General features: G+C 40.3%; 1 protein-coding gene across 1 annotated transcript in view; it reads right to left on the bottom strand.

Annotated features, from left to right (window-relative positions):
* ARHGEF28 (Rho guanine nucleotide exchange factor 28) overlaps positions 1-5,090 on the bottom strand; it is a 61,758-nt gene extending 56,668 nt beyond the window's left edge. The window contains 1 exon segment of the mRNA XM_074931371.1: positions 4,905-5,090. Coding sequence (XP_074787472.1) covers positions 4,905-4,989 — 85 coding nt within the window. The 5' untranslated portion in view covers positions 4,990-5,090.
* Between the last annotated feature and the right edge of the window lie 9,116 nt (positions 5,091-14,206).

Raw genomic sequence — 14,206 nt, 5'->3', positions numbered from 1 at the left:
GCAAAGGCAGTATTGGGCTCCAGTGCTACTTTGCAAAGGTTCAATACATATCCCTGAAAAACAGCCCAGGCGCTAGGGATTCCCAAATCATGGTGTAAAACCGAGCTTATGGAGACAGTTTCTTGACATTATCAACAGTCCCCACTGCTGGGGTCTCCACAGACAGTTAATGGACTGCAGTACAAATTATACATCCCAAGCCAGTAACAACAAACTACTTCACATTTTTGTTTATATAGCAACTTCTAATACCACATTTTACATTATTTTAAAATTCTGTAAGAGACTAACAACCTAAGTAACAGCTTCTGAAGCAAGCTGTTGCAAATACAACAAGTTATGTTAGAATATGTTATCTGCAGTACTTTCCATTGGTAAATCTTTGATTATCACTGCTAAACACCCTATGTTTTTCTGGTGGTGGTCTAGTCAGTCTGTTGTTAATGGTGAGATTTCTAAAAAAATATTCATTGGGGTTTTAAATGAACAAACAAAAGGTATTTGGGGCTTCATTTTGCAGTATGACCCCACTGTACTTCCTTACTCTCACCCCGCTCACCAATCTCAAACACGCATGAAGGGATGACTACATCAACCTAACTTTGTAACATGAGAAGTATTTAAAGACTTTGATGAATGCAGAGGAGAGCATAATTAATTACACATTGACTGTGCTAGTAACTTATTTCCACTGGACAGGCCTGCATAGTTTAAAAAGTGACAAAACTCTCACAAACATCCACATCACGCACTGCATTCATACAGCCCCACTAATTGCCTCCAGCCTGCCTCAATGGCTACAAGTCTTGGTCTTATGGGGACTATCAGCAGACTTTCCTCAAGGTTAACATGGCAGTAAGTAATATCTCTCTGCACTGGGTACCAGTAGTAATATGCAGCAAGGCTGTCCCTACCTGAAAGATGAGGAGTATCAGCAAAATGCATGTTTAAATGACATGTCTCAAAAATCTTCCCTACCCATTCAAAATGCTTTTTCTCATTGCAGATGAGCACTTGAGCACAGATTATGGAAAGACACATAAAACTGCCAGGGCAAACTGGCACTTCTTGTAAGAGTGAAGGTGTCCCAAAAAGTTTTAGCTCTGAAAGGTGTTGCTAATGGATGTCAAGATGCTTACTAAGGTAAAAATGACCTAAATACAACACAACAGAATTGACTCTGGTACTGAAACAACCCAGCAAGTACAGCTCACCAAGCTGATCCCACTGCCAGATCTGAATGCTCTCTGGTTGTATTCTGTGCCATGACCACAGAAAAAGAATAAAATAAAGGCATGTCTCCTTTAGCAGAGCCTTTGGCTCTCTGCCATTTGCCTGGTAAATAGTCAAGAAAGATGTATATGTTATTTAGATGTAGGTCAACAAAAGCTACAGTGCTGGGAAGGATAATCTCCAAACATGGATAAAATAAATATCCTTGATCAATGAATAACTAGGCACAAGATCTCTACGTCTTCTGTAAAGTTGTCATCAAAGTTACACAGCAAAGGCTGCACATTTTACCAGGCACAAAAGCTTATGAAAATACTTTTAAAAAAATCCACATGATCATCATAGCAATAATTCAAAACATGTTTTATGTTGGCGTAAGAAAATGTATAGCCTTGAATGACCTGTGTTGGAAAATGGCAAGAATATAACACTGACTGTTCCATAAACATCAAAACTTAAATCGTTCTATGAGAGAGCACACAGAAAAAGAGGAGTGAAGTACATCAACGTCACCAAGCCAAGAGCCAGGATAAAAATTACAAATTCCCTTCTCTCGATACAGTGAATAGTTTTCGGACAGCTCATCACATCTACCCCCAGCAATCTGAGCAGGCGTTAATGTATAACTGGAAGTAACAGAGCTAAAGAGTCAGTGAAAAATGCAGACAGCTAAGCACATGGGTCATGCAGGACTGCAGAAATACTCCTCTAAATCCAGAAGTGGTCACCTGAATTTGGAGAAAGAAGCCCACACTTTCCTGGTGAGGGGCCAACTGAAGTGACATGCACATCTGTAGATATGGACCATACAAACAGTTTCAATGGGAGATCTTAATCCCTAATCCAGGTGTTTTAGTGCTTTTTTCAGACAGTGCAACTACTCATAACAGCAAAATTAAGCAAGTATATAAGAACGGCATTACACAGAGGGTATAGCAAGGTAGACTTTGAAGTACTGTTGTCATAAAGATGAACATTTAACTGTCCTAAATCCACAAAGTAGAAACCAAAGCACTGCGTTTCCTGTATATTACATGGAGAGAAACAGGCATCTGGATGCTAGAAATCATACCATTATGTCCGAGATGTGGTCCTAAAGTAGCCACTAAGAAGAACTGAGGATAAAGACACTTTTCAATCACCGACTTTGATCTTTGTCACCTAAACATAGGATGTGAGAAAGCATCTCTTTCCAACATGGGATTCACAGTCCTGACCTCCCTCCCTGAAGCAGGCACCTTACATACTATACAAATGCATATACAAACAGAAACAAGTTGGTGTCTCATTTTATACAACAGCACAACAGATAAAGTACTTTGATGCTCAGTTTCAACTCCGTCTGCCCAAGTGCACTTGGTGCATAACTCCCACCTCCCAGCACAGTGGGACAGACTTGTCAAAGACAGATATTCTCAGCACCCCTGAAGGTTGTTAATGCCTCCAGAAAGGCTCTGAGAGTCACTGCCTCTGAACAGGTAGGACTATGCATAGCAAGAGCAAGGGAGAAGAGACCTGCTTTATGGCCATTTCACATTAAATATCAAAATAAATAGCATTAGGGATCATGCAGAAAGGAATAAAACTTAGATTCCTCCTTTCCAGCCCTATCACTAAGACACAGTCATGTTCACATACTCTGCTGAGCCTAATTAACCTTTAATTATGCCATGCACATGCAGCCTCAGCAGCAGGGAGTGTGCAATGCATGGCCCAAAAGGTGAACAGCCGGCACTTGGTTCCTGCCAGCCCCCACGAGTTCAGGGGGAACACAGGGGCTTCACCAACCAGTCTGAGAGGTCCCCAGGCAGGGACAAAAGCTGACCTTGGGGCATGCAAGGAACTTAAAATCTGAAAAGCCTGATGCATAGGGTGCAAAGTGGTGTGTGAGACTTTCCACTTTGGACATTTCCACCGGAGTTTTGCACAGTTCCTCTGCTTCCCTGGGGAAGCAACCCCAGACCAGGGAACCAACAGCCGGCTGATTCAGAGGAGAAAAAAGGAAGCTGACATTTCATTGCCCATATTAGCTGGAGCACCCTGAACAGGTACACAATGACTTCATGACTTTCAGGGTGGGGAGGAAGAATACCGCCCTGTTTCCCACCGGGCACTAAAGTGTCTTTTTCACTGAGACCTGAACTTCTGCATGAAGTAAGTGCAGCTGTGGTGTATGTGCCCCACACCTGCACGTCAGGATCAACTGGCCATGTCCAGATACTACCAGAAAAAGACAGAGGTCATGAGCATAGATCATGAGTCTGCTGTTCCCTTGCAGAGGCACTTCTTCCACCCCACAGGCAGACAGGATTTCAGTTCCCCAAGCACAAGTGAACCCTTGGACTTTACCACTAAAACATGCACCCAAGAGCACCTTCTTGCTCCAATATATTGTCAGCTGTGCATACAAGCCACATGTGTTGGTATACTATTAACAGGGATGGGAAACAAGATACAATACTATAACATGAAAACACCAGATTTGTATACAGTGCTTTACAACAGCTGAAGTATTAAAAAAACAAAAAACAAACCTGTCTAAAGGTAAAATAAGTAACAACAGAAGTGCCATGGAGGATGGGTGCGTTACTACAGCATTTACAGATAAAATGAGTCCTTATGAGAGATGTAAAGAACACATACCATGCAACTTGCAACCCATGTCATCTTCTTGACAAAACTGCATGTTCATTCATACACATTGCAGAAACTCCTATGTGCTTGGGAAATATTTGATTTCCCCATGAATAAAAGTAAAAAGTTCAGAAAGTTTTAGGCATATTAAAATGTGCAAAATACACATTTTTCACTCTAAAACTAAGTCAAAGTCTCAGTCTGTGTAAACATGATTCTCCTGGCTCACTGACTTTAATGACACTGATGAATCTTCTCCTATTTTTTCCCTTTCTGAAACACAAAAAAGCAGTTTTATGGAAGGAGGCACAAATTACATTTTTGCCATTCTTTCTCTTAATTTCTTTGCTTTTAAATGTAGGAAAAATTTATCTTTCTTCATTAAAGCTTTCAATGATAATTCTTTCTAACATAAACTTGCTGGTCAGTGCCTTTCAACATCCTTAAAACCCCCTTTTCCATACTGACAACATTTATAATGCTGACCTCCCAAAGGAGGACAATGTCTAACTGTGCAAAGACAGTAACTGACCCTGCCACCAAAAAAAGTAACTGACCCTTTCTTTGGAGAAGCAGAAAGATTTCCCCCTTTATTTTGGTAAGATTTTTGTATATAATTTAAAAAAAAAAAAAATCCTGTTAGCTGTTGAGGTGTATTTGAATTAGCAAATGCTCCCTAATGAAAACTGTAACCAGCAGAGCTTTCTGCAGCAACTGCTGACCTGTGCAGCTCCCAGGGTGTCAGAGCTCCTCAGGGAGAGCTACACATGCTACCAGTAGAAAACAAAGCCCTAAGAGAGTAAAGAAATAAAAGCAGTTTTAAAGAACAGTACATAATTTGGAGAAAACACTTTCTTCTTACTTAACGAATTCCAACACCATTATCTACAAAAGCATAACTAACAGTGAGGCAGACTTTTGATGGGAAGAAAATCTACCTTATGGAAACTGTTTATAGCCACCTGCACACAATCAGACAATGAAAAGAAGGAAGAGCTATTAAGCAAAAATGATTTAAAAGAAGACAGTTTTTCTACCTGATTTAGATGCCCTTCTTCGAATCCTCATTTTTGGTAAGGAAGGCCAAGAGTAATTAAAAGGTGAATCAGAGTCTGAGTCCATTTTTGTGCTAAATAAACAGATTCCCAAAGTTGCACTTTGTTGTTCTCAATAGCAAGTCAAGTCTAAGAGTGATGTAAAATAAAGGAATGGACAAAGAAGGATCAAATTGCCCACTAAACACAGGGGAGGGAGAAGCTGTAAATGTTTGCTCTCTTCAGGCGTCCAGGCATGTAGACAGATCAGGCTGCAAGTATTAAGGCAGAAGCAAGAAGGTTAAAGTATGAGAGCTTCACGTCGAGCTGTTGCATCGTGGTCCAGAGCTATTTGAAAGGTCACTGTGTGCCAATGAATCATTAACTCACCTTTCCATTTTGATGTAAATGAAAACAATAGGAGCCGAATAAGAAATGAGAGAATACATCTCAAAAGTAAACAAACTATTGAAAGCTTTTTCAAAGCTTTGTTTCCATGTTAAAAGTGGGATTTACAAGGATTCTCCAATTAAGGATAGGCAAAATACTAGAATTAAAGAATCCAAAGATTAATAGTAAACTGATAGCACTAAACAATCTGATGAACCCTATATTACTGCAGAGCAATACCCCACCCCCCACCCCCCCCAGCATTTCCAACTTTGGCAGACCTTCAGATGTTGCAGCTGGAAAAGCAGCGATAACCCACTCAAAATCTGTCACTCCCATCTTTCTAGATCAAATGAGCTTAAACCTTAAGTGTTATAAAGAAAGATTACACTGTCATTAGAGGAGCTGTCTTTCCAATACTATTTAGTCTGAATAGTATTTTCTCCTTCACACAGTCACCAAGTTAGACAGTGAATCTTAAGGATTTTGTAGAGCTGGCATCTTTACAGCTCTGGTCTAACCTCACAGCAATGCACAATACTGCTAGTGACTAATTTACAACAAATCCTCCATTCTTATACAGTCTCCCTGAACAACTCGGAGGCAATTAGTATTCAGTAGGAACTCATTATCCCTTCCCCCAACATCTTTACACTACACAAACTACTTTTTTTTTTTTTTTTTTTTAAAACAGGCTCAAATGTGGCTATACAAAAGCTAATACAAAAATAACACGTCCACTGTTTCTTAACCAACTCCACCAAACATTTCTTTTAGTTACACCACAATGTATGTGTTCTTGTATTCCACATAAAGGGGAGGAGAGAATGTGGATCAGCTTAAATGTCAGGTTTTGGAAGACGATGACAAGCTTGTTAACATTCCTTACTTCAATTATTTTTCAGGCTGCTGAGGTCTGCAACACTACTTCTGTATTATGTTTCAAGCCATTCCTCAATCCACATTTCAGTCAGAGATAACAATGTATTTGTTGAAAGAAAACTCAATTCAAATGCAAATTTAATTCAAAACCCATTAGAAAAATATCTATCAGGTTTTCAGGGATAAAATAATTATTCTACAAGTACTTCATAAAGTGCACAAATCACATAAAACACAGTTGAAACACATCATTGTTCAGGCCTTCCCTTAACTGGAAGTTCTGCCAGCTTTGTTAGGTCTGAAAAGAATAATTTGCCCCAGACCCTGGAAGGCTTAGACTTTCACTTTAAATATTAGACACTCCCATAGACTTTGTTTGATTTATATATATGTAATTAACAGCCCCAGGGAATTATAACAGACAATGGATGACTGAAAATACAGACAGGATATAAATCCATGCTTTAGGCATCCACTTCAAAATATCACCACTCCCTGGAATGTCAGATTCAAATTGCACTGATAAATCCCCTGGGCATGAGGAAACACAGGCACTGACATACACTTTCCCACCTGCACACCATTCAGGGCACTTGCCTGCCTCCCATGACGGCGGCAGTTTGAGAGAAAAGGAAAGGATGGAGCATATTTTTTGAATTACTTGTTCACTTAGGAAATGTCTTCCCAACTGCTCCAACACAAAAGATTTCCCCTCTACACAGCCATTTTCCCTATCCTCTCTCACATATCAGATGTGTTTAATGCCAACCAGAATGAAAATCTTAATTTCAGATGTTTACAATAGGCAACACTCCATGGGTGAACAGCAATTTACATTTAGAAAGAGCCGTATGTTTTACACTGGCTTTAAAGTGTCTCACCTTTCAATTTTATCAATTATTCCTTTGTTCCACTTTATAAGTAATAGTAAATTTTGCTATCTCCATTTGTGCATCTTTTCTCTAAACTGACCAATTCTGGCTTTTTTCACTCATATATTCAACTAAAATGCACCTACTCACTCCCATTAGTCTTCCTGGACTTCTGTTTAGTCCAGGGAGGGATAACTAGAACCAAACAGAACACTCAGAACAATGTAGAAATCCAGCTGATGTATTTAATTGCATTAAAATATTTTACATGCCAAGACATTTACTCTCCTGAATGACCTCTATATGCTACATAAATGCTTTTACTGGCTGTTCAGTTATTGCCGGCTCCCTCCCTTAAACTAGCAGCATTCATTTAGAACCTTCAAATACAAATGAGTAATTGAGGATTATTAAATATTTTTTTTAACAACAGCCCTATTACATAACAGTCAGAGAACCCAGCTACTAAATTTCTGCTGTGATAAAAACCTGATCATTTACTCTTGCCATTTGCCTTCTTTTTTGGCCAAGTTTTTGGGCTTTTTCCACCCACTTACTGCAATCTCCCCTAAATAGTATCTCGTACCAGAATTTATCAATGGCAGTCTGAAAGCGCAGATAAATTATTAATGTTAACCCATATTTCTGAAGGGTTAATTGAATATCACATTATTTGCTCTGTTCGGGCCTTGTGAAAGATGATTTTTTCTAGTTTGTAAAACTACTTTATGCAGCCATGAAAGACCTCATGCTGGTTTCTGCCACAAAGAAGGGCTTTGCCTTACAGTCTTTGGCTAAAAATATTTTTCTTCCCCATTCTTGCACTATGTGGGATGACCCAACCCACTTTTCACCTGCCGCTCTTTGTTTCCAAAGTGGTTTTGCATGCAGCTGGCATAGAGATCTGTCAGCTTATGAGGTAAAAGGTTCTTTCTGCCTGGAAAATATTAACCCTACTTTCCACTGAAAAAATGTTTTCAATTTTGTATACCAAGGTATAGATGTGAAGATAAAGAACAAGTGGGGGTTTTGTGTGCATTACCTAAGGCTAATGCTTCTGATAAATAATGTAATGCCTTCAATTCTTTCACTTAATGCTTGCCAAAACACATCCATATGACATAAATGTCTTTCAGAGATATTACAGTCTATTGTGTAAGTATTCCTGTGACTTGTGGCAAGATGGAAGGAAGCAGAGGAATCTCACCAGCCTCTGCAGTCTCCATGAAACAGCACCATCACCTCCCCAGTGCACTCAGAGGACAGTCCCACAGCACCAAAGCAGGTGGGCTCCCTCTCCCCAGATGCTGTTAAACGATGGGCTCAGAGCAATCACTCTCTGGCAGGCCAGAAGGAGACAACCCCTCTGGGCCCACTGTCCACTCCCCAGATGGAGAAGGGATGTACCTAGCATGGAAAGCTGGGCTACTGACCCCAGAAACAGGGCTGGAGAGGGTCACTGTTGGACACAGGTGAGATGAAAGCTGTCTGAACAATGACTTTACCAAAAATGCCCTGCCCAGTTTGCTCTGGGCAGTGTCTCTCCTGACATTTAGGGATGAAGGTGATTCCCCTCAGCCCCAGGACCAGTAGAGCTTGCAATCACTCCCCAAAGCTGTGGAGAAGACTCTGACAAGGAAAGATAGTGTAGAAAGGTCCAGCAGCCTCTGTGACCCACTGGCATACGTGGCTTTTCTGCCTTCTTCACTCCATTGTTTTTACTAATTAGAGCTCATCTTTCCACAGAGGGCACCAGCCAATGTACCTGGACAAAATATCTGCATTACCCTACATTAGACTTAACAATCCTGTTGGCAGCTCAGCAGATGTGAATTTAAAACAACTAAAAGCAAAATGTTACCAACCAGATCCCACACACCAAGCACCCTCCAACTCTAATGCTCTTTCAACTTGTCCACAATGATGACACGATGGCTGTGAAGACTGCTTCAAGCAACAGCCTCACATGTCTTGTAGGATGCCTTGTCACAAACTTTATTTTTACCACTTCTCCGCCAAAGACCTTAGTCTTATGAAAATTTGCCACATCATTATTCTCCCCCTCTCCCTTTCACAAAATTGTTGTAAAACACAGAACCAAGCCCAGACCCTTAAGACCTTGGCAGATAACCTCCCTCATTTGTTTTTATGATCTTCCTTATTGCTAAATTTCTGATGGGCAATTCATGCATTCAGTTTAGGAAAACAGCCCATTTATTTTCTTATTTTGTGAACAGAGATCTGCTCTCCCACAAGTAACATGGCAGTTTGGGATTTAAACTGTTCAGCAGTGGATCGCAAAAGGTCCAGGCAGGCAGTCACTGCTCATCATCACTGCCTGACATATGACAGTATTTGATGGATCCCACCTCTCTCACTAGCGTCCTGTGGCAGGCTCCCCATTCCACTTCACCTGCAGAGGGGCAGGACTGGAAAGGACAGGGAGCAGGGCAGAGGGAGAAGTAAGAGGGAGTTTCTTGCACTGCACACTTTTCATTGCAAACATGCCTGCTTTCCACTGTTTCAACCTCAGGGAAGCCACAGCTTTCAATAAGGTGAAAGACCATTAGTGTTCCCTCTTCCTTCCACTACCGGTTTAACACAGCAGATTTTGCTCTCCCAGAAAAGTGTAGCCCTGGGTGAACTCAGGTACCAAATTGACATGAGAATAAATGGCCCTGATCTCCAAAGGCCCCAAACCTCCCACACACACCTCCCCACATGCAGGTGTTCTCCACTCTTCCATTCATACAGCTGATAACAAAACCCACCCACACTAGACCCCTTTTCTGTAACAAGTGTATCCTATAGATGCTGTGTAGGCAGGCGCCAGAAACACTAATGAAAAATACAAAGTAACAAAATGGTAGTGTAAATTTGGGTCATTTTTCCTTGACTTATTTGTGCAGTTTCTCAGACAGTAGCCTGGAAATGAACACAAAACAGCTGCTGCCTTCACAGACACCCTGCTGAGAGTAGCAGGCCACCCTACCCATCTCCAAACATGCTGTTCTACACAGACCCCCAAGTCTACTGAAACACCCCGCAGTCACAGCAGGCTACAGGATAAGCAGAGTCAATTTGTGTGTGCCACTTTCTGGATTGCTTTAAGATACAGTGCCTGTTGAAAAGCTTTTATGCTCCACCGCATTTACTTTCATATGGATATATCCTTTTACCAACCTCAGACAGGGCACACGGAATAGTAGTGCTGCTTTAAACCATCCAGGTTGAGGCTGAGAGGAGACCGTGCCATCTAAATTTACTCCTTACTATTCCCCAGTAGGTATATTTCTAATTATAATGTGAATTATGAAATTAATTTTTAAGGCTGTTCTTTTAATGTTTTCTTGAAACCAGGGTGAGAACTACTCAGAACAGCTATTACAAGAATAACACTTTCAAGCTAAAAATATCATGCTCACGATATTCAGTGAATGATGCATCATCCTACAAAGAGCTATTAGCAATATTTACCTCTTTTGAAAAACAACTGTTTGTAAGTGGTGGTACTTAAATCTTTCTTCTTTGACAAACTATAGAAGCAATGTACCTCTAAAATTTAAGAGACACAGCTCTGCATAAATTCTATCAGTACTGCAAGATTTGGAGAACACCCACAAGATTGGGATGAAAAAGTTTTTAAAAAACTGAGGCAAAAACATGACCTTTGCCCAGTCCTAACTCAACATAGCTCCAAAGAGCCAGTGGACATACACATTGCATTATATCAGGCTTTGTCTTAAACTTTTTCTGTTGTCCTGCTGTTAGGATTTTACAGTGTTCCTCCAACTCAGAACCTACTGATGTCTGGTTCAGGACTGATCGCAGGTTTTTTTTTTTAATTTCCTTTTTTTACCTCACTATTCATTTGATGTGGTTTAAGATAACAGATAACAAGTTCAGTTTAGGATAACAAGCTCATTAATACTACTTTCACGTGACAGCGGTCAGAATGCCCTGACTCTTGAAACAACCACTGAGCACTTCCAACAAAGTACATAAAGAGATAATTTGCCTAAAATCTCCTCTTGTCCAGTATCCAGTCATGTCAAAAGACTAGCTGGGATATGCAGTACAAATATGGACGAAAAGCTCATCGCTTTTTGTCCTGCACCCTGATGAAAAGCTCCCTTGAGTTTATTTGCAAAAGCTTGAGAACCAAGGTCTAGAGTCAATAAAAATATCTTCGTGGTTTCAGCTTCACAGAGGCCTGTGTGAGCCCCAGCAACACAGAGAGAACACATGGCCTCACATGAAAGCAAACCCGTCTGACTTGGGCCTCTCTCCTACTGAAATTTCGTCAGTGACTTTGTTGTTGAGTCTACGCTTACACTGACAGCCTGTGCCACCAAAAAGTTCACCAAAGACCCATCTCATTAGAAATCCAATTTTCCATGTTTCAGGGAAGACTTCAAGGGAAGGGCTGCCTCTCAAGGAGGAAGAGAAATATGTTCATGTGTGCACTTTCAGGACTACAACTGGTTTCTTCACAATGTATTTCTGGGTCGTATTTCACATTAAAAGAGTAACTTGACATCAGATATATGCCAGATTGTTTATTTATGTTGGTGTGAAATAAGACCAGGCAGAAGACAGGCACAAGAGCTTATTTAAACACTGGGGGGGGGGGGGGGGGCAAAGAGCCTCTTTTTGAAGGACTATTTTGTTCAGCAAATTTGTTTTGGATTTTAGGCAGAAGAGAAGGACAAGTTCTGGGAAGTTCGACAGCACATGTTTTTAACTTGTTCATTTTTCATTCTGTCTTCCTTTTGAGGTTAACTTAAATTATAATGTCTCAGAAAATCAAGAGTGGAGGAAACTCCAAGAAATAAGAACAAGCTTGTTTTAGTGCCTAATGCTGCCTCTTCCAAATTCCTCCATGGCTTTTCAATTAAGTTCAGTTCAGGCTTAACTGAAAAGTTCGGGAAGATTTTACTTCCCACATCTGCAGTCTTCGATATTTAGTGTAAAACTATTCTGCAGTCTTCAATATTTAGTTGTTTATAGACACTCCAAACAAATAAAAATGTTTTACCTACTGAAATAAACTACTGCCATGTTTAAAGGTTGTTTTTGGCAGGACTCTGACAGACTAACTCCAAGTTAAGCCTCTCTTCTTCAATGTGCAAGAAACCATGCAAAGGTTTTGCAAAAGTAGAAGCAGCAACATAAAGATATCTGAAAACTGCAGCAAAAAAAGGGCAGAGTTGCAATTGCCATTAGCTGCAGCAATAACTCTGGAGTTTTCTTCAGCTATTTTTTTTTCTGCAATTTTCAGACCACCTATGTTTTGACTAAAAATGAGCTTTAAAAAAGCCTCCTTTACCACAGACTGACCTTCCAAAACTTCTTCAGCACAACCAGCCTGAGTAATTGCACATCTCCAGTCATCCAAGTATTGCAGTACTTCTTTCTCACCTCACTCTCTATGGTCTTCCTTGTTTCAGGTGAAAAACTGAGACACAGGGAAAAGATAAGTGACATTCCCAAGGTCCTACTGTAAATCCATTAAGGAAAGAAATTCAAGCAAAGTCTGCAGCTCCTGGACTAGAGATGCTATGGCTGGATCACCAAACCTCTCTCAAAGCATACATAAGGGAAAAATAGGATTGAAAACTGCCAAGGAAAGATAAAAATGACCTCAAACTGAAGAGATCTGCATAGCCTTAATCACAGGTCTCTTGTAACTGTCTCAAAGAGGCAAGACTTAACATGTAGCTTTTATTTTTATCTAACAACAACCATAACATTATTTTCTGTAGTTCCAATGTCGAAACAGGCACACTTGACTCAAAACACTTCCAAATGCAAACATTGTGTCCACCAAAACCTAAAAGCAAATGAATACTAAAAAAGGAGTGAAAGATGTGAACGCAATAAGTAGAAAAACGAATCATTTTACAGACCTAACAAAAACCGTTGCAAAGGCAGGACTCCAGTCAGGAGGTCCATGCTTTTTTCTGTCTTAAAAAAAAATCACCTTTTAAAATCTTACCAAGTACGGTAAGGAAATCTAATTAAAAAAGAATAAAACAGCAACATTGAAACCAGATTTTTCTGCAGATTACAGTGTAGCCCTACTGGTTTACACAGAGAAGATCATTATGTTCTGTTCCTTAAACTGGTCTGTGGTTAAACTGGGATTTCTGTGGAACCATGAAAATCAAAGGGCAGACTCTACTAGAAATGTTTTGTAGCTGCCTGGTCACATACAGCGAACTGCCAAAAATTTAGCATCAGTATTTTTATCTCTCAAAGTGCAAAACGTGGCTTACAGAACTTTTTCACCACTGGCAGAGCAAACAGAATAGATTAGACAGACACTATTAGGTCACTGGCACTGTAACTAGGAGAGCAGGGCAAATATTTTTAAAAGTTAACATCATCCTGCCTTCCTAAAGTTTGGGGGGTGGTGGGGTGGAAAAAGTTGTGTTTCCTTGGAAGGGAAATGGGGGGTTAGATTTTTCTTATTGGAAAAAAGAAACTTTTGCAGCTTTATAACTGGCCTTGTGAAAATCCTCTTTCCAAACCAACTATGCAAAACAGGAAGGAATTATAAATGTTTAAAAACATATGCCCAGCAGTATGTCACATGCCCAACAGTAACAGCATTCAGCTGTCACCTCCTAGACTCCCTTCCAAAATGTACAGGGTTGCTGACTCCGAGGATGACAATGGCTGGCAAGAATACATATACTTAATATTGAAAGGAAAAAAAAAAAAATCCTCTTTTTTTTGTTGCTTTCCATTTTGCTTCTTTCATTCAGTCTCCCCAACTGATATTGGCTTTGTGTCTCAATCTTTCCAGTGTATTTTCTATTAATTTAAAAAAAAAAAAAAAAAAGTATTATTTTTTTCCTCTTGTAAACACAGAAGACATCTCCAACAATTTCCAGGGGAGACAGAGAGGGGGAAGATCGGCAGGTGTGACTAGCACTGAACTCAGGAGTTTCTATTAAAATCCCCTGTTCACCCTGGTCCAAGATGCTGTTGTGTCCCACAGTTTACTCCTACTTCTTTAAATTCTTGAATATGGCAAACCCCAAAACCATCATCTGTAGCTCACATGGCTCCTTATTGTCCCATTCCCACCCTGACATTCACAGGGGTAGGACCTCATGGGCTCTGCAGTGATCCTGGAGGATTCAAAGCCTCTTG

The sequence above is a fragment of the Athene noctua genome, chromosome Z (assembly GCF_965140245.1).
Source record: "Athene noctua chromosome Z, bAthNoc1.hap1.1, whole genome shotgun sequence".
Lineage (NCBI taxonomy): Eukaryota > Metazoa > Chordata > Aves > Strigiformes > Strigidae > Athene > Athene noctua.
The sequence above is the reverse complement of the archived record's forward strand: the minus strand, read 5'-3'. Positions and strand labels throughout refer to the sequence as shown.